The 18,848-nt window shown below is 40.7% G+C and overlaps 1 protein-coding gene across 1 annotated transcript; it reads right to left on the reverse strand.

The window, feature by feature from the left end:
• Positions 1–409: 409 nt before the first annotated feature.
• LOC139209413 (vasopressin V2 receptor-like) lies at positions 410–13,654 on the reverse strand. The gene is made up of 7 exons (XM_070839117.1): positions 13,581–13,654; positions 12,496–12,569; positions 6,392–6,777; positions 5,319–5,564; positions 4,929–5,075; positions 3,299–3,872; positions 410–1,885 (listed from the first exon to the last, which is right to left on the reverse strand). The coding sequence occupies exons 3-7, from the start codon at positions 6,773–6,775 to the stop codon at positions 1,686–1,688; spliced, it is 1,551 nt and encodes a 516-aa protein (XP_070695218.1). The 5' UTR covers positions 6,776–6,777; positions 12,496–12,569; positions 13,581–13,654; the 3' UTR covers positions 410–1,685.
• Positions 13,655–18,848: the final 5,194 nt, after the last annotated feature.

The raw sequence follows: 18,848 nt of genomic DNA on the forward strand, positions 1-18,848 counted from the left end.
GCAGTTGAGGGGCATAATACATTACTCTTTATGCACAATAAAATGTGATATAAAAACTGTACATGAACATAGGACAATAACAGGAAGTGAAATATATATACATATATATACATATATATACTGTATATATGTGTGCGTGTGTATTTACATGTATTCATTTTTCTATTCACATGTATTCACATGTATTCATTTACACAGCAACAATAAATAGAAAGATAAAAGAAGACATGGCTCATGGTATGATATAATGTATCAAATGATTCCTGATCTGGCGGTAGCTTTGTCTGAGAATAACATGGCTGACATAATTCGAAAATTAATCCAGTGAGGGAGGCCCCTCTGCAAATGTCAACTGACATTATAGGCACTTGGTTTGACTGGTATTTTCGCTGTTGATGTAAGGTTTCTCTTTACACTCAGTATGTCTTATCTGTCAAAGCTTTGTAATAGCTCTACTATTAAGACCTGAATTGATTCTACAGTTGAGCTTGAAAAAAATCTTTGGTTTGACATTTCCTTGTTTTATACAACACATATCGGACCACTACAGTTTGTACTGTTTACATTCAACATTTATCTGACACAAAATGTAATAATATCTAATGTGCCTTACATTTTCAATAAATACTCTTTACATTGTTCATCTCTGTACATGGAATGCTCTTATTTATTTCCTTCCTGTGTCTTCTTCTTAATGTTCACGTTTCACTCTCTCAGGAGAGAGCACGACGAGAAGCTCATTTTGTGTACCTCATATGTTGTGTTTGTACAAAATACAATCACATAATTGTGACCCGGTTGGTTGAGGAAACCTTCCTCCTTCTAACCCATGGTATTCTATTTCCTCATGCGTCATTCCTCATGTCTTGACTCTACTGTACCGTCCTCATGAGTAAATCTCCATCCATCTCGCCTACAAATCACTATTGTTCTTTGGAACCAGATTCTTCCTGAATGAATAGAAATTCAGCCTACAGCATCCGTCTATAATCTACTGGCTTTGATTTAACCAAGTTTGTTCACATTATTAGATTTCAATTACATCCTTTTCAAGAACAATCCTGCAGCTGTAACACCCATGTCATCCCCTGTCTGTTCCTCGTCCAGCGGCAGTCTCGCTCTCTCTGACTGTCTGTATACATCTCTCTCTTTCTGCTGCTTTGTTTTCTCTTCACCCGTAGCTTTGTCTGCTGCTTTGTACATTAGGCGTGCCGTAAGGCCATTAATGCAGTGGTCCACCCCTTGCATTCCTGTGGCTCTGCTCTGTCTGAGCTGAGTTTTTCTTACACAAATCAATGCACAGGGTCCTTCTCAACCGCACTGGAGGTGAAAATTTACTCTACAGGCCATTTTGCATTGCAGATTCTGTCATTGGCTGCCACTGTAAAATATATTCCACAGTGCTCTCATAAAATGGTGTTGACATCTTCAATGACACCCTTCCTCACTGCTGTAGTGGAGACGACAGGTGATTACAGATAGAGGTCCCGTTGACAGTGCAGCTGTCCTTTGTTGTTGGAAACATCTGGTAGAGGTCAGTGCTCTCTGTTCTCAGGCTGTGATGCTGGAGGTTGGTTGCAGTGTTGTTGTGTGCAACGGCACGTCCTTGCAACGGGCACGTGTGCAGCCATGCACGCATTTTCAAACATGTCCCTGTGTGTCTCTTTCCATCTCATCAGCCTCTGTCAGTACAAGCTGTCCTTGGTGGTGGAGGTGTGTGTGGTGGTGGAGTCGTCGGGCAGGGAGCCCCGGCGGCCCGTTCGCGACCGACAGTGCAGCAGGTTCTGCAGCTCTCTGGACACGCTGCTGGAGAAAGCCGTGTAGATCCACGGGTTGGTGCACGAGTTCAGACTGGCCAGCAGCATCAGGATAGTGAAGGCCACTCCTGCAGAGGACACACACACGCACGCACACACACACACACACACACACACATTATGAGACAAGTGCAGAAAAACATGTAAATGCAGGAAAGAACAAACAAACAAATAGACATGCACACATTAAATGAGAATTTTCACATGTTGGCTACAGTTTGTGAGCTACAGCATTCTTCCAGCTGGGCTCCAATAATCATAGTGTGTGTCACATTGTTCTCTCCTCTCTTATGAAACCAACACAACAAACATATGTACAACAACTATTTAGTTTGAAAGTAAACCATTAATGTTTATCATTTTTCATTTTATTTCCTTCAGGACTAGCCACATGACTGTAAATATCCCAGAGGGACAACATCCTACATACTTCCTTTCTCAGTTTTTTTTTTACTGCTAATAATAAGTCTTCTGTGTAATAACTAAAACATACTTCTGTCACCACAGCAGTTGGAACAATAGATATGGTACCAACGGATTTTACAATACAAAACTGATAATAATCAGTGTGTGTGTGTGTGTGTGTGTGTGTGTGTGTGTGTTTGAGTGACAGGGATGCCAATAAGTTCTCATTCATGCACATGCAAACTTGTATCTGCATGTGAGTGCACTTTGCATATGCATTTGTGCTTGTGTCTGTGCATGCAGGCTTATGTGCCTTCATCCGTGCATCTGGTTGTGATTTCAACCATGTGTGCAAGCTGCTTGCACGGATCACCGTTGATGATGAAATGACAGCATCTGGCAATGTTGCAAAAACAGCAGGGGATATAAACAGGTTATTTACTGGCCTCTGATGTTTTTCTTTAGCTTCAGATTATAGGACACCCACTCAGTCCATAACATCAGCCACAACTTCAGGCTACACTTACCTTGCTTGCTCCATCACTGGCTGCCAGTAAAGACATCAGCAGATGCTGTTCGTGTGCCAAAATGTACAGAGATAGCATGCATGACTTTCTGGTTGTGGGTGAAAACAAACATTGTTTTTGTCCTTGTATTTTACTCACTGTTACCACATCTGAGCTGAAGCGAGGTGTCCCAGGAATAATGAGTGAGAATGTGTTTGGACTCACTAAGCTGAACAGCAGCACCGATCAGAGGCTGCTGTCATAAATCAGATCGTTTAGCATTTTGGTTTTAGTTACCTTTAGTGCAAAACAGATAGGGTTTGCACATTTAGGGTAATTAAATGGATGAACTGGGCAAAGAAGGATAAATCTATCTGAGAAAAACAAGTGAAGTGATTCACTTGCAATGATTATAACCCAGATGTCTGTTTTTGTTGCTTTTTGAGGGTGAATTGCACACATAGGTAAATATCGCAGTTTATTGCACCACAGCTCTTTGAAATCAGGCTGGCATCGTGGATAAGCATAAGCATAAGCATGAGCTACCCATAAAGCATGTGTGTAACTGACCGTGGTTTGGGGGGTTGGGGTCCCAGGCCGCCCAAAGCTGGACAATGAAGAAAGGTGACCAGCAGATAGTATAGACCAGAACGATCACCAGGGTCATTCTCACTGTCTTGGACATGGCTTTAGTGATGCTTGGAGGCGGTGTGGCTGGAGGGAGGGGGGGGGCATAGTCAAGTGAGCAGCGGGGTGAGCCTGAGGCCAGCTCGTACGATGTGTAGGACTCCTGGCAGTCTGAGCTGCTGAGTGTTTGTTGCTGTGTAGGCGTTGTTGTTGGTGTCGCTTGTTCACCGTGGCAACTGCTGTACTGAATAGCAGATGGTACATAGTCGTAACACTCTCCCACTTGGCTGTTATGGGTGTTGTTTTGAGGGTTGTTATTGACACCCTTTAATAGCTGTCCTCCTCTCCCATCTCTGCCCCCTCCTCCGGATGCTCGTCTCCCCCTTTCCCTTGTCCGCTCGTCCTCCTTCTTAAAGCTGTGGAAGCGGAAGAGAATTTCATTTTTCTTGAGCTCCGCCATTCCCATTCTCTCTGATCTCAGGTAGATGTTATTGTGAATCTCTCGGAAGATTCTTATCTGAAAAATAAGAATATTTTCAAGAATCAGCACAGTTTGATATGAGGGAAACAATTCATCAATCAAAAACCCAACGGTTTGAGGATCAAGTTTTGTGACTGGCACGTGCTTATCTTTGCTCTTTGCAGACAATCTTGTTTGCATTTCTGCTTTAACAGTGACAGGAAATTTGAAATGAAAGAGAGAGTATGTGTTGGCCTTCGCCATCAGCTATAAACCAGTGTCAGACATTTTTATGCAATGCCGCTATTCCTCCACTCCGTTACCTGCCTCCACCAGAGAAGCTACCATAAAAAATTTTTGCAGGAAAATGATTCTTCACATTCTCCTGAGAAACTAAAACAATAATTTGAAATCAAGTAATAATATGTGATTCACACTTGCAGCTATTTTTACTTTATTTTTTATAGATTTTGAGATGTGTTTCTGCCAACTGTTGCTCTTCCGACACCTTTTATTTCTTAAAACATCTTTATGGGGGCACGATTTAGACACTGCACTCCAATCCACAGCACCATACAGTATATACTGGTAAAGCACATGGCACTGTATCAGCTGAGTCAGTTGAACTCACTCGCTTCTGCAGAACATCATATCTCCGAAAAAAGTGTCTAAAGAAGCCTCTCGATTTGAAATCCGATAATGAAAAAAGGTCAGGGATTCTATGTTTGGCTGAGATCTGGTACATTCCTCTTGCTGGCAGGAGGTTCTCAGAGTGGGCAGATTTTCTCAGCAGCCGTCTCAGCAGTGGTCCTTCAAGTGCAGTGTTAATTAGGGAAAATAGCTGGACCCTGGAAATATCTTTCCCTAAATAGAGCAGAAGGCTGATATGAGGCAGCCTAGAATGCCTATCCGCCATGGGATGCTACATAACACCAACCACAGTCCCCCACGGGTTATTGAACAATGCCTGCCAAATGTACCCTTGATGAAAACAAAACAGAATTTCATTCATGCCACACGTTTCATTATTGGATAATGTTGCCTACAGCATGTAACCCTAGTCTCTGTAGATAGCGCAGGGATTCAGAGTCAAGCCAGTGCAACCAGTATTACCTGGCAGATGGTGATGATGAGAGCGGGCAGGAGGAAGACAGCCACAGTCATCCAGGTGACGTAGGCCTTCAGCCCCCACGGCTCAGCAAAGTGACCCCAGCACTCGTACTCTCCAGGACCCACCTCTGAGCGGGAGAAGATGAACACCTGACAGACCGGACAAAAGGAGGGTGGTCAGCTCACCCACAGACATGACTGTCAGCTTCCTCTTTCATTAGCTGAACTGCAATGACCTCACTAAACTAAAAATAGACCAACATCTTGAGTTCTACTGTAGAAATCAGGGTGTGCACGCCTGCTGAGCTCTCATTTCACCATGTGTTTTTGTCTGTGTGTGTGTGTGTGTGTGTGTGTCAGGTTTTGTTTGCATTTGTGTTCACCCCTCCTTACTTGCGGTATGCTGAGGACAAGGGCCAAGCCCCAGGCCACCATGACAGGGGTGTTCCAGCGGGACATTGCTCCCCCACGGTAAGCCTGCAATGGGCAGCAGATTGCATGGTGGCGGTCTACTGTCATGGCAACTATCATATAGGAGGAAGCAAACATGCCCACAATCTGCAAGTACTTGATCGACCGGCAGAGTAAGTCAGGACCTTGAAACCTCTCGGTGATGTCCCATATAAGCTGGGGAAGGACCTGGACACACATATTAAAAAAGGAACAGTTATTTATATGAAAAGCCTACTTGCACTGCATAGTAGAGCATTTTTTCTCATTTCTTCCTTTAAACTGTAGAGAAGTATGGTGATATGGTGGTATTTCACGGATTTCCAGTAAATCCTATAAGCAGTGCCATAGGCATCCACTGTCTTTTTTTAAAAAATATCAATGGGACACATTATCGCACTGGGAGACGTTTTCCTTAATTACCATGAACATGAGCACTGTGACTTTTTTGGCCCACATACACAGTCATGCTGCTGTTAACACTTTCTAGAGCACTAAATGTGTGTTAATCTGCAGAGGAAAATAGTCCCCCAAAATGCACTTTTTACCCCTGAGTAACATTTGCTGAAAACCACAGTGGCCAGCTGGTTTGGGAAATCACAGAGCTTTTTTTCCCTTTACATGTTCTACATGTTTGTACGCCATTTTTAAAGATTTACATCTCCAGCAGGAGCCAGTGGCCTGGAGTTTTAAGAGAGGGTGGGAAAGTCATAAAATACTGAGAGATGGAGTAACACATTGTTGGTTTTGGTCTTTTCAGCAGATTTGTTGACAGTAACAAAAATAAAGAATAACACCAGCCTTGTCCTTTTAAGGTGGAATATTTTTGCTTTGGGCAAGACCTGTCATACACCGAGTATGACAGTAAGAGTAATAAGTGTTTGTGAAGAACCCTCAGCGGAAGAAATCAGTTTTTCAACATTTTTCACACACTGAATGCTTCAATTAACTGATATCATTTTGCCCACTCTCATACAGTACATTCCTGTAGTGTCTCAAGTAGCTCATGAACTGACCTGAAAGAGGGCCACCACCAGGTCAGCCACACACAGGTTCACCATGAACACATGCATCGGTGCGTTGTGCTTCCTCCTCCTCAGCAGCACCCACAGCACAAAGCTATTCCCCAGTGTGGTTAGAGCCAGCACCAATCCGAGCACTGCAATCTCTGCCCGGGCCAGGCCCAGGTCCCTCACTCTGGGCTGGGGTAGGGTGTGAGGCGTGGTGGTGGAGCCATTCTCAGGGAAGATCCCGAAGAAGGATCCCCCACTGTGAGAACTATTGAGGGAGTTCAGTTCAGAGACAAACAAAGACGAGGAAGAGAAGTTGTTCCTTCCTGTGGCGACCAGAGAGGAGAGGGCTAACCCATCCCAGTCCGTTTCCACGCTGATGCTTTCCATTCCTGAAAGACAGACAAGGGGTTAATTGGGAAAGCCAAGAAAATTTGTTTCGGTTTGTTTAAACGATGCCCTCTGCAAAATGGTCTACCAGGAGTCAAACTGGTGCGTGGTCATAAGACTGTCTATGCTCAGATTCAGCAGACGCAGATTTTATCAACAAACAATTCACTTGTTCTGTATTATCACAATATCACTATCATGTCTGACTACTTTATCAAATTTCTCCGAATTGCCCTTAAAAGTAATCAGCTGAATAATTTGTACTTTGCGTTTTCATTGTCTACCCACGAAGAACCCAAACCAGAACACTTGGGCCTTTCATCTAAGAGACACATTAATGCAGAGTATAATCACGCTGGGACTATTTTTTATTTTCATATCCAAACGTTATGTATACCTTCTTTAATGCAGTTTTAAGACATGATTGAAAGTAACAACAGCAAGACACTGTGCCAATCATGCTGCCATGTGAATATTGTTGTTTTCGGTGCTGTCAGCGATTTCTGTCTGTCCATCTGACAAAGCTTTCAGTTCCGTTTGACGCAAGTCCAGCACGGTTTATTTTCTTTTTCATATTTTCTCAAGATTGATTTGACAGCTTTCACCTCCACTCTCACAATCGCTCTCATCCAGTCCTTACCCCCATACATTCTTGTTTCCCCCTGTTTTTGTTCGCCCCCCTCTGACTTTCTCTCATACACCCAGGCATTATTTTCTCTTCCCCAGTCACACTCTCTCTTGATCTCAATAAATTTTACGTTTATTTTTCTTTGCTTATAAATAAATGGCTCAGTAGAACAGAAAGTGGATAGGAATGAGACTGCAATTTAAGAAACAGAATCGTGGGATGCTGAAGCATCCTTAGTCAAATAAACTGAGAGTTAAAAGAAAGTCTGGGAGGAAAAACCAAAGAAGATGACAGAAGAGTGAAAAAGGCAGTGTGGAGAAAGGACAGGAAAAGACAAAAACACCCCAGCAAAGGTGAAAGAATAGAGTTGTGGAAAGAGTATGATAAGATAAGGAAAGAGAATGAGGCCAAACATAGCTTTAAAGACTTATCTCAGTGTATGTTGCTTGACACTATAGTGATGTATTATTTTGACAAATGTGCAAGGTGTGGTTATACAAATATTATTCTGAATGGCTGCTTGGAAATTTCCACTTCTAAAAATAGGAGGAAAACTACAGTGATAGTACTGTGCGATTGAATACAACTAACAAAACATTACTAGGTTGTTCTCACTACTCCACTGAGACTTAATGGCCAATTTGCTAGTAATAGCGCAATCACTTGTGGGTGTGTGTGAGATAACACAGCTGAACATATTGCCAAGTGTTATATGCAGGCTTTGCCAGAGGAATGCATTCAGATGGATGCACGACAAGCCAAGCCAGCTGGTGAAGGTAGAGCCGTGGGTGAAACTATTTCTCTTAAGTCAGACAACGACTATTTGGTTTGAGGGAGTCCCTGCTGCCACACCGCGCAACCACAACACTGCCATAAAAGGCTAAATCAAGTCCAACTTTTATTATGCTTCTTTAAATCTGAATTAGATCAGTGAGTTTTTAGAATTCTGCTCAAACATTGGCCCTGTCCAAAGATCCTTTGGATCAAAGCAAGTAATATTCTTTCTTATTATGTGTTTATTATTTTTCCCTTTTCAAGTTTTTTTTTTTAATTAGGGGTTTAGACAAAAAGGCCTTTTTTCATCAAAAGAATCTCCTGGCCTCTCTTTGTCAGGACCTGAGGTGCCTTGTGCCCCTCTCTGTAATTACAGCATAATTCATGAGAGGATTCTTTGTACTACTGCCGTCCTTTATACCTCCATATAATCTCATTATGTATATTTCCCCATGTGACTAATTTCTGATGTGAAATCTTTCAAGTATGCCTCTGTGAAGATAAGGTGTAATGACTTAGGGAGGTGCTATAATACCAGTGTGGCCTTAGAAATGAATCCGTGGTATTGCAGTAATTCCAAACTAATATCCCTAAGTTGTACTCAATAAAATTAAATAAAAGGATTAATTAACTGGCAGGACGAAGCCTCTGTAATGCTATTTGTTGATCATATATGGACAAATGTGTGAGGCGTCTCCTCCTGAACAGATTCACAAAGGATTGCTCCATCTCTAAGTCTTGTTTGGATACATTTTGAATTAGCCCCTGTGTTTCTGAATTCCTGAAGGACACAAAGTATTTTTGCCAAATATGCTCAAGTCTCATTTGCATGCCTTGTGCATCCAAGAAATCAAGATGGATTGTCTTGAAATTGCTCAATGACTCAACTACAGGAGACCCACACGTAGCTCAAGACTTCTGGTACTAATGTTTCCTGTCCTCAGAGGAAATTCCTTAAACTGACGGCATCTCGAGAAACTAAATATTGTCCGCAGGACTGCGCTGGATACAGTTTAATGTATTCTTTTACATACCTTATCTCTGAAAATGTATTCTGCTTTGCTCTCTCTTTAATAACACAAGCACAGCACAGCATTCCTGTCTGTCTGATCGACTTAATGTTAAGCACAAATTATTCCATCTCCTTGTGCTGGATGGACTGTGGACACTGCTTTAAGTAGTTAGTACAGTATGTAGCTTCCAGTCTTTACTTTAAAGCTTTCACTATGATTAATGATGGCGTCGATTCCTCCTTTGCTTTCCAGATGCAAACCACTGTGCAACCATCCATTTTCATGTCCTCATCGTCTTATACCGCTACACAGGTCTACCGAGCCTCAGGGAGCTCTGAAACAGGTAGTTAGAGTGTGCAAGAAAACATTACAGTTACCAACCACTCACATCTTTCAACATCTCTGTCCTCCTTTCTTTCTGTTCACACATGTTTTGGTCATTCCCTTGGACAAACTACGTCATGTTCCAGCTATGCTGAGATCCAAACACTGTTTGTGTCAAAGTCCTCTTAAAAATATGTTATGTACCAATTGACTTAGAGAGGCACATGTAGGACACAGATAATAGTCTGTACAGTATTACTTTGTGATTAATCCAAACTTGGTTTGCTTAATTTAAGCTTATTTTGATCATAAATCTGATGTGATATAAGCACATACAGTGTGAAGTGAATTGGACTCATTGACGTTGACAAGTGGAAGGACTGTGGCTGGTTTGATTTATTCTGCAAAAATACTTTTACAATATTTTTTGTATGATATTAAAAGTAATCATTGTCATTGTTTTTGTGGTAATGCAGTTTAATCACATGCAATTGAACTTTGACAAAAATCAATGCAAATCTGATCTGGACTGTGGAGGTTTACATACCTCTAAAGCTTTATAATAGTTCCGTATTGTGTGAAAATGAATCAAATATACAAGTTTAAGTTAAATTTTTACCCATGGTAAAAAGAGAAACTATGTTTAAATAAGGGCAATTAAATTGGAATAAAAGCAGGAAACACGAGGTGGACTGTGAACCTCCTGTCCTCACTTTTAATTGTATTTTGAAGTCAAAATATCGGCTGCCTCTGCTTCTGTTTTGCCAACTCCTGTGTGGCAGAGAAACACATTTCTCTCGCTCCTTCATGCACAGAGCACCTTATTTGCATTTGAAGACAGTGGCAGAGTGGATGAGCCTGGTTGGGAGATTTAAAGCAAATCAGTAGCTAACACTGAATGGTGGCGACGGCAGTGCATTACAAACAGGTGCTCAGGCACTGGGTGCAATAATCCAAACATAATGAAAGATCCATCACTTCCCTGCCTGTCTTGCGTTTGCATGTCAGTCCCTTGATTAGTTCCCTTTGACCAGGTTTGACCCAATCTGATTAATGAGAACCTCTCTGTCCTCATTAGCAGCCCAGTGTACACTCAAACAACCTGTTGCTAATTCCCCCTCTACTTTTTTTCCTATTTTCTATTTTTCTCTTCACCTGTTATTTTCCCTTTTCACATTCATCCACTCACTCCATTTCTCTCCTTCTGTCCCAACCAATCCACCGTCTCCTGCAGATGAAACAGTTTCTGACATGATACTGTTTTTTGTTTTTATTCAATTATCATCCTCATTAATAGTGTTTGGCAGCAGGGAAGAGGATTAAAACGGTCTGGCCCAATCTGCATTAAAGCCAACTGAACATAAGCATATGAATCAAGCATCAGATCACACCATGTGAGATGCTTACCTTTGGTATTCTATTCTGCTTTTCTCGGTATAGCTTTGTTTACCGATCAATACATTCTTACCCAATAAAGGTCTGGATGAGTCATGTGGTGCCACACTGAGGGCTTTATCTGCATGATAAAGCAGATATGACCACGATCCTTTTTTTCCTTTAAGCCCCACATATGAGTAAATTAGATCCCCAGTGAAACTCACACAAGCCGAATAAATTCCCCATCTGAATGAGTCTGTTCAATGACAGGTGGATACTCTGCATATATTTGTGCATTTCCATTTGTGGAGGCACCTGCTGTACTTATTAAAAATGTGATGCACAGCTCTGTATCCATGATATATTCCCCTCCTTTAGTGTGTGTCACTGTACTCTCCGCTGCAGACTGCAGCCCACATGAGCAATAAGAGTAAACACTTTGTTCTTTTACTGTCTTGCCCAAACAACCCATTAAATGCTAATCATGTGGGACCACACCTCATTGCACACACTGATACAGTCATTACTTGCCCACATATCAATTGTGTGTGCTGCAGCGTTACTTGAGTTTTGTATCCACATCGCCATGAGTTTATTTCCATAATACATTTGACCACTGGACAGAACTGACTACAACTCTGGTGTTGAAGAAGGTCCAAGTCCCCTTATCAGCACTGATAAAGCCTGCACATAAGACCACTGGCTGTTTTTCTTGTTATGTATCATTAACCAGCACACTACCAACAAGCATATGCCCTAAACAAAACAGGGCCTCTTTCACGCCACACAACTAATGTAAAAATTAGAGTATTCCATTTGAAAAATGGAAAACTGGGCCGCTGTGTTACCACATCAGCTAAAGCGGAACCGGAGGTTTGAAGCTGATATGGCCAGATCCGTGCCACATGATGAAATTAACACGGTGAAATGATTCCCTGTTAGAGACATGACTAAATTGACCATGAACATAATAATAATGGTGATGATGATGATTTTTCCTGATGGGGGAAGTCATTTTGTGTATATTATGGATTGTGCCAAAGACAAAAAAAAAAACAGAAGGAAAGTGTGTGATTAATGGAAAAACCCTTTTAAAGCACTTTGGTTATTACAAACAGCTTCCTGCTCTCAATCAAAAACGTGATTCTGCCAAACAATGATTTGCTGATTCAACTGACAGAAATTTCTTTAATTGTTTAATTGCTATTACACTGGCGGAAACTGACAGGACAAACTGCAGCGATGGATGAGATACATCCTTTCAGTGAGAATTAAAGTCTGTGATTTTTGCTGTTGTCATTGTGAGGAGGAACTTTTCATTTCCATTTACATATTAAGTAATTAGTTCTGCTATATGATTAAAAGTCAGGCAATAAATCAACGAACTTTGAAGATGAAGACTTGTGTGTACCATAAACATACAGCGGGTGTGGGTTCACAAATGTCTTTTTTTTATCATCTCGAAACCTTTGATTTGCCTTTTAAAATGCGGGCAGGACACACACACACACACACACATACAAAGAAGCACGCACACAAATATGAACATGCACATAAAAGAGGAACACCCCGAGGTGAGCATATATGCCTCAGTGGCCTCTCACCTTGTTGTCAGTGCATGGTAAGCTTTCTCACGCGTGTCCTTTTCTCTTGGTGTGTTTTGCTTTCGTCTCAATGACTGTGGGACAAAAGCATTAAGGGCTGTCACCATTACAGTCCATTAACATTACATGCTGGAGCAGATCACATTAAAAACTTGACACTTCCTTGAGCTTTTTTTAATCTGCGGAAAGACCCACAGACTGCATGCATTTTTTATTAGGCTCAGCCATAAAATATTTCCAATCAAGCGTACGCATTACATACTGTGTATGCTATCATAATTATAAATGTTGAAATCAATACTGACAAGCTGGATAAATACATTCTGTTACTATTGTTGCTTCATCAAAAGCTTTAGATGGACATCTATTTTTTGTCAAATCAACTGAATCTGATTTTCAATCATTTGAAAAAAACAGATGACAACGTTCAGAAAATGTATATGTAAAGATCACTTCAATGTATATGTTATATAAGTTTATTTTAATGCCAGAAATTGTTGAATAAATTATGAAGTACACTTTTTGAATACACCTAACATGTAATCACTTGCCAGAAGAGGTGTACTGTTATGTTATGTTATGGTAGCATTTCTAAAGAAAAACGTGTTTTGTTTTCCTCTTGTTTAATACCATTAAATATTAAATGGCTTTTTAAAGATTTATTTTGAGGAAAAACACGACCTAAAACTGTTATGTTAACGGTATAAGTCTTATATTAATCAGAGGAATAAAACTAAGGACACTGTTGATGACAACACGACACTGTGTAAGAATGAACTGCAAAAATGAAAATATTAATGAGAAATAATAGTCAAAATAAATCGTAAAATAATGAATACTGAGCTTGAGTTGCGGATGTGTGTCTCGTGTAGACATGAGATATTGTAGATGTACAGAGAGGTGACCTAGATTGTTCAGTAAACTAATCCATTCACTCACAAGTTTGAGTTTCCACAGACCACTGGGCTGTAAAGTGAGAATTATTTGAAGATTATAATCAGGAGTATTTGTACTAATACAAATATCAGCATCAGTATTAGTCAATAAATTACAAATTCACCACAGAGTAATTAAAAGGCACTTACTTATGATCCACTTTAATGGTGCAGCTGTGTGATAAGAAGATGTCAGAACCATAAATATTCACATCTTCAGCGCTGCCAATTTAAGTCCAAATCCAAGTCAGTAAAATGAATTAGGAAGGCTCAAAAAAAAATAAAAAAAACAAACAACAAAATGTCAATGTGTCCTCATCAAAGGCAGGTAGTTTTTCTTTCAGTTCTGTCAGTGTGACAACGAAGTTCTGCAAGGTCTGTGCAAGTCCTTTGTGTGCCTGCTCACTCTATTGTCCTTGCTGTGTTGGAGTTCACGAGTGTATATCAGAGCAATCCATTTGATAGCCATGTGTGTCCCGGCTCCTTGAACGTCACGCTATGCTCTTGCAATGTGCTGTGCCTCCAGCACCACCAGCAGAAATGAATCTGAGCTCCGTCTGCTCTTACCTCCTCCTCCCTCCCCCACTATCCCCTCCTCCTGGGTCAACCAGCCTGTCCTCTAGGACTGAGGGTGGAGCGTGCAGCCAGGAGTGGAGAGGAAGAGTGTTATACATACCTATGAAGTGTGTGTGAGAGAGAGAGAGGGAGAGAGAAACAGAGAGAGAGAGAGAGGGAGGTAGGTGTTAGTACTGGGTCTATCTGCATGTGCGCATGGTATACGTGTGTGTGCATGTGGATATGTGCAAACTTGTTTTGAAGTTAATGTTTGTATGTGTGTATGTATGTGTGTGTGTGTGTGTGTGTGTGTGTGTGTGAATGTGACATAGAAAGAGCAAGGGGAAGACAATAAAAGCACTTCCCCTACTGTAATGATTTGTGCCTGGTGTAAGTCATTGACACACACCACTTTTATTCAAAGCTCTCCTGTGTTTGTGCACTTTCTTGCCCATCTCCTTTGTTGCTGGTAGACAAGGGTCGGTGCACTTCCACCCATCCAGGAATGCCGATTGGCTGAGTCAGCCAAACCGACAGCAGGTCACGCCCTTGGTGTGCACACAGAGCAGTCAAGGTTAGTGCAAAGAAAGAAAAAAAATGCTGTCTTCCAGCTTTAATGTCAAGGCTTTCTCTCACACACACACACACACACACACACACACACACACAAACACGGATACATGTGATGGTAATGTAATATAGTTGGCATGCAAGCAAACATTCACAGGTGAACACAATGAGTGAATTCATAAATTCACATGCTTGTGCATGTTTTTTTACACAAACTTTAAACATAAGGAAACACAAAAAGCCAACCAAATATGCAAATGGTGGTGATGCACCCAAATTCATTTTGACAAGTAAATTGCAGCTTCCTCTTACTTTTTCCCTAAAAGTTGCAGTTAACAAGGAAATTGTAGTTCATTGGTATTATTTCATTATTATTTCATTCCCATTCAGCGGCCCCCAGCAGCACGCATACACAGACAGCATGCTCTACCCGTGGGGCACACTCTGTCTTTCTAGCCCAAAGCCATTGATCCCTGGCCAGCAGAGACTAGATTGTCCCATGATGTCAGAAAACCTGGCCGTCTTCCTCCAGCGGTGCCGCCAGGTTCACATCAGATGTCTCCCTCAGTCGAACCATTCTTTCCTGCCGCTGAGGAGGTGGGGCTATGAGCTCCCTGAGAATCACTCTAATATGATTATCCTGGCTCCTCTGGTCTCAGAGGACGTTTTGTCACAAAGCGGTAAAGCAGCTAAATTAATCCAAAAATCCACTGTGTGTGTTTAACAGCTAAACATGACAGCTGATGAGCAAGAAAGGAGGGAAGGAATGGCAACTAAGGGAAAAGGCTTAAGTTGGACAATTAAATCCCCTTGAACATGTGACAGAGATGATTAATATTTTGAAAAAGACGCCGTATGTGAAATATTTTGTTTAGAAAAATATCAATGCGCATATATATTCTTATTGTCATCTTCAGTCGCAGAGCAGCACTAAAGTTTAAAAGGAATGCTGAGACCTTTAAATATCTCAATCTATGACAACCTTTTCCTCTGAGATTTCTGGCTGGACATTCTCCCACATGTAGGGGCTTATTTCCAGCTCCTAGTATTGGGCCAGAAATAAAAATGACAGCTGTTTTCCTCTGAGAGGGAGTCTCTCCTGCAAAGACCTTTCAATGACTCTTCTCAGGGAACTCTTTATTCAAACAGAGGTGTTGACAATTATAAAAAAAATCATGCATTAAGGTTGTATGAGTCAGCCATGCGGTCAATCAGTGGCCCTCCTATGCCTGGAGAAGAGAAAGATGGAGGCTGGCCTGGAATACCCTGAACTGAATCCAAAAACAGTCACTCAGTCAAGTTCGCTTCTGAGTCCAAAGTGTTTGGCTTCCTCCCTGACTCCGTCAGAGACCACAAACATGGCTACCATCAAACCTCAACAGAGAGAGATGAGGCTTGAGGGAGTGTTCACTCAGAGGATAAAAAGTCCAACAGAGCCATTTGTCTTCCTGTAGGACAGCCGGAATTAGGCCATGCCTTAAGTTAAGTACACAAAGTGCAGAGGAGCACCTGGTCTGACAAAGTTGGCAATGAAGAGTTAAGGAACATCTGAGGGAATCATTAACTGTCAGCCGACCCATGAATAACAGAGTCAGATGAAGAATTTGAGATTCATCTTGTGCAAATCCATAATAACCAGGAAGATACAGGGGAGGATTACTTCACCAGTAAAGTGCAGTTTTATTTCTATCAGAGGTCCTATTGCTGTCATTATTCTTGGAGTTCTTTTCCATGAGATGCTACAAGCGTGAATCACTTCTGCGAGCCTGTCACAGAGCGTTAAAAAAACACATTCCACTTCCACTCAGAGCACGGAGTGAATGCACACTGGTGAAAAAAAAAAGTTAAATATTTCATTTATGTAACTGTAGCAATATCGCAGTAGAACGGTATTTCATGGGTTGGTATCTAAATCATAAATAGTGTAATGTTCAAGGTTTAACTATCCTATATCCTACAGTGCTGTGAAAATGAAAGGAATTTTTAATAGTTGCGTTCACAGCGCTGAAAAAAAATTATAATTTTCAAAACAAAACAAGAATCAGAGGCAGAAGCAGTTCTCATGTGGCTTATCTACATCTATAACAACAGGCAGTATGTCTTTGGTCGTGTTTTGTGACACTAATGTTGACATTATATGATGAAATTAAATTCAATGCTAAATGCTGAAGAGAAGTAGCAGTTTAGGTCTATTGCATATGTATACTGTATATGCAGATAATAACTTGTGCAAAGGGTGGGAGCTAGAAGGAAGTGAGGTTACCTGACCTCTGCTTTAGGGTAGTGACTCCAGGCTACGCTCCAATCAAACGCTCAGTGGTTGAGTTGCATTGTGGGTAACGTAGGCACCAGGTTTTGACAAGCGAGCAGAATGTGGGGAATTGAAAAGGCAATATCTGTGATCCCCTGTGAGTCCAACAATGTAAAGAGTGCAATGCTAAATCGGTGGAGGACTGTTTAATGCATCGAAAGGATTACATTTCACTTTTTGCATTTGACCTGTCTGTAACATTTTATTCCCTCTGTTAATTTCCCACCAGCTATTAGCTGAACATCGTCTTTTTACATTTTGGGGTTTTAAATTCCTTTTAAAGGAAACATTTACTGGTGGCTAGATTTAGCTATGAGTGCATTTACTTTTGTGAGCTAATCAAGTGTTTTACTTGATACTAAACTCCATTTTATGAAGTAACTGCAGCTGTGAGAACAATGTGGGTAAGTAAAGACACTTTTACTAATGAGGCACTTTGGCAGGACACACTGCTGTTGTTCGGATCAGGTTAGTAGTCTTTGAGACTCAAGTTCCCTGTAAACAAAGTCCCGCTGCTAGAAAGTGTAGACATTGTGAATATGTGTCTTGTTTACTTTATGTTCATTTCAAAAGACAGATTATCCATGACATAATCTGTTTATGAAATCTCAAAGCATTAAGCGTGGTGTGTTGAATTAATTCATCATATCATGGCCAGCTCTGCATATGGTCACAGTATGATAGCCATAACCACTTTTCATAGAGGAATGCGGCTATTATCTCCGTGTGCTTTGTCATTTTAATAGCTATAAGACATAGATGAATAAGCTGTATGGCAGACCTGTGATTCTCACTGCCAAGTTGGATGTTAATGGAAGCTTGTGAAGATAGATCTGATCCACTGGATTTTACAGATAGAGAACAGAAGTCACACCAAGTCCTGCTGTGTGAACATGATCCAAATCTTTGGCCAACTGCAGTAAAATGTATATTTTGTTTGAATCCATATTTGTGAGAAAATAAAGACAGGATTAAACAAATGTGTGCACGTGGAATCCCATGTACTGGGTCAATCAAAGTCGAGGGAGATTTGGGATCTGCCCGATCCTGGCATTTTGAGTGGATTAATGAATACAGGCTTTATAAACCCAGCCTATTTCTGCTCCTTTGTTTATTTGCTCCGTACATGCCAGCTGTGAAACTCTCAAGCTCTCTTTTAAAAATCTTGAACTGTTTTTGACACACAGATCATTGTGCACATCTCTTTGCATCTTCTGTGGTCCTGCCTCTTAATTGGTTGAGAACAGCATTTCAACGTCGATATCTTCACTTTACGAAGAGAGGCTTTCGATATGTTCCTGCCACAAGAATTCCACAGTGACACCCCTCTCGCCACATTTAAATTAGACTTTAGACTTTAGACTTTCTTTATTTGATCCCCCATAGGGGGAAATTTTCTTGTTACAGCAGCAACAATATAAACAGTATATATATATATATATATATATATATATATATATATATATATATATATATATATATATATATATATATATATATATATATATATATATATATATATATATATATATATAAACAGTGTATATATATATATATATAAAGTATTACAAGACATTATGATATAGAAAACCATCAAAGAAAAACTTTGATGCAATATTTTGTTAATATGGGGCCAATCAGCAGTAAAAGATACTAAAATTGTTTTGCCCATTTATGCTATTTATTGTGCATCTGTAGTACATGGTGGGAAATCTAGTGAACACTACAACTAAAAGAAAATTAAAACTGAAATTAAATCAGTATAGTCAGAAAAACATGGGATGTGACATTCCTATTTTGACAGCATATGTACAATATCAATATTTACAATATGCGTACCCTACAGGGGTCCTGAGAACTGGCCTCTTCTGCTGAAGGCTCTGAAGTAATTTCTGAAGGATCTCTGTATCTGCCCAGATTTCAAACCTGTTTTTTTTCCCTCATCTTTCTCATCTGTTTCTTCTCCTCAACGTGGCCCCTCA

Source organism: Pempheris klunzingeri, chromosome 11 (assembly GCF_042242105.1).
Source record: "Pempheris klunzingeri isolate RE-2024b chromosome 11, fPemKlu1.hap1, whole genome shotgun sequence".
NCBI classification, from domain to species: domain Eukaryota; kingdom Metazoa; phylum Chordata; class Actinopteri; order Acropomatiformes; family Pempheridae; genus Pempheris; species Pempheris klunzingeri.

What these genes read in the sequence shown, in the direction of transcription:
- LOC139209413 (XM_070839117.1), bottom strand. Translation starts at nt 6,775, where the DNA reads ATGGAAAGCATCAGCGTGGAAACGGACTGGGATGGGTTAGCCCTCTCC. An exon ending in TGGTGGTGGCCCTCTTTCAG is followed by an intron (nt 5,565 to 6,391) that starts GTCAGTTCATGA and finishes ATGTGTGTCCAG; the next exon opens with GTCCTTCCCCAGCTTATATG. An exon ending in TCATCATCACCATCTGCCAG is followed by an intron (nt 3,873 to 4,928) that starts GTAATACTGGTT and finishes CTTATTTTTCAG; the next exon opens with ATAAGAATCTTCCGAGAGAT.